The sequence below is a fragment of a genome, assembly GCF_019968985.1.
Source record: "MAG: Porospora cf. gigantea B chromosome Unknown PgB_NODE_8329_length_1392_cov_8.79077, whole genome shotgun sequence".
Lineage (NCBI taxonomy): Eukaryota > Apicomplexa > Conoidasida > Eugregarinorida > Porosporidae > Porospora > Porospora cf. gigantea B.
In genome coordinates, this window is record NW_027179288.1 from 1 (window position 1) to 959 (window position 959).

At 52.0% G+C, this 959-nt stretch overlaps 1 protein-coding gene across 1 annotated transcript; it reads right to left on the minus strand.

The window, feature by feature from the left end:
• Window positions 1–167: 167 nt before the first annotated feature.
• On the minus strand, window positions 168–506 carry KVP17_000478 (uncharacterized protein; the record flags this gene model as incomplete). The annotated part of the gene is made up of 1 exon (XM_068522869.1): window positions 168–506. The coding sequence occupies one exon, from the start codon at window positions 504–506 to the stop codon at window positions 168–170; it is 339 nt and encodes a 112-aa protein (XP_068371515.1).
• Window positions 507–959: the final 453 nt, after the last annotated feature.

Here is a 959-nt window from a genome sequence, read left to right on the forward strand (position 1 = left end):
TCTTCCCTTCCAAACAGAGCCACCGCGAGGCGGCCTTGATAAGAAGGGCGCAGGTAATCACTCTAACAAGATCAGGCATCTAAGGACGTCCTCATCAAGGCTAGGAATTGTTATTGTCATCCTGAGAGAGGTCAGTGCAGATCTTGCGTCGCAAAATCTCATTGATGTTAGTTGTCATCCTGAAGATTCCGCCACCCATGCATCTGAGACAAAACGGGGCTTTTTAATTCCCGATTAAGTTGGTGCCGCGTCAGCTTCACGCCTTGGCCATGCTTTTGGCTGGCCCGCCCACCGGCTTTGTAGCTCTCGCCATTCCCAAACTGAGCCGCAGCCTGACCCTCCACCAAGCCATTTTTGAACATTCCCTCTGTTAGGTCTCCTTGAATGGTAGTCAGGGTGCCCTGCCCGTTCTCCTTGTCATCGCGAAACTCTCCTTCAAATCGATTGCCGTTGACATACAGCATTGTGCCAGAACTATGCATCTCTTCCACCATAAAGTCTACCATTTCCGAACTTCATCACTCCTAGGCCAGTCATGCAGTTGCTAGAGAAGCTGCCCTCGTAGACGTCCCACTGCCCTCCCGCTGCGGGCGGACAGAACACCGGTTCCATGACGCTTGTCACCCCGGTACTGACCTTGGTAGAACTTACCGTCCTCGTAACGGTAGGCTCCGATGCCTTCCTTCAAACCCTCTTCCCACTGCCCATCGCAGGAGTCTCCATTCTCGTAAGTCTTAGCCGTTGCTGTGTATCTTATTCTGCTTCCACTCCCAGTCATACACGCTGCCTGTGAGGTAGAGTGATAACCCGCCCTTCTTATCAAGGCCGCCTCGCGGTGGCTCTGTTTGGAAGGGAAGACTGTTCGCCAAGCTATTGGATGGCCCTTTAGCTGCTCCTCGGAAATGGTGGCACATGGCAAATGTTTAGTTCAATCACTTTAGGATGACAAGTAACATCAA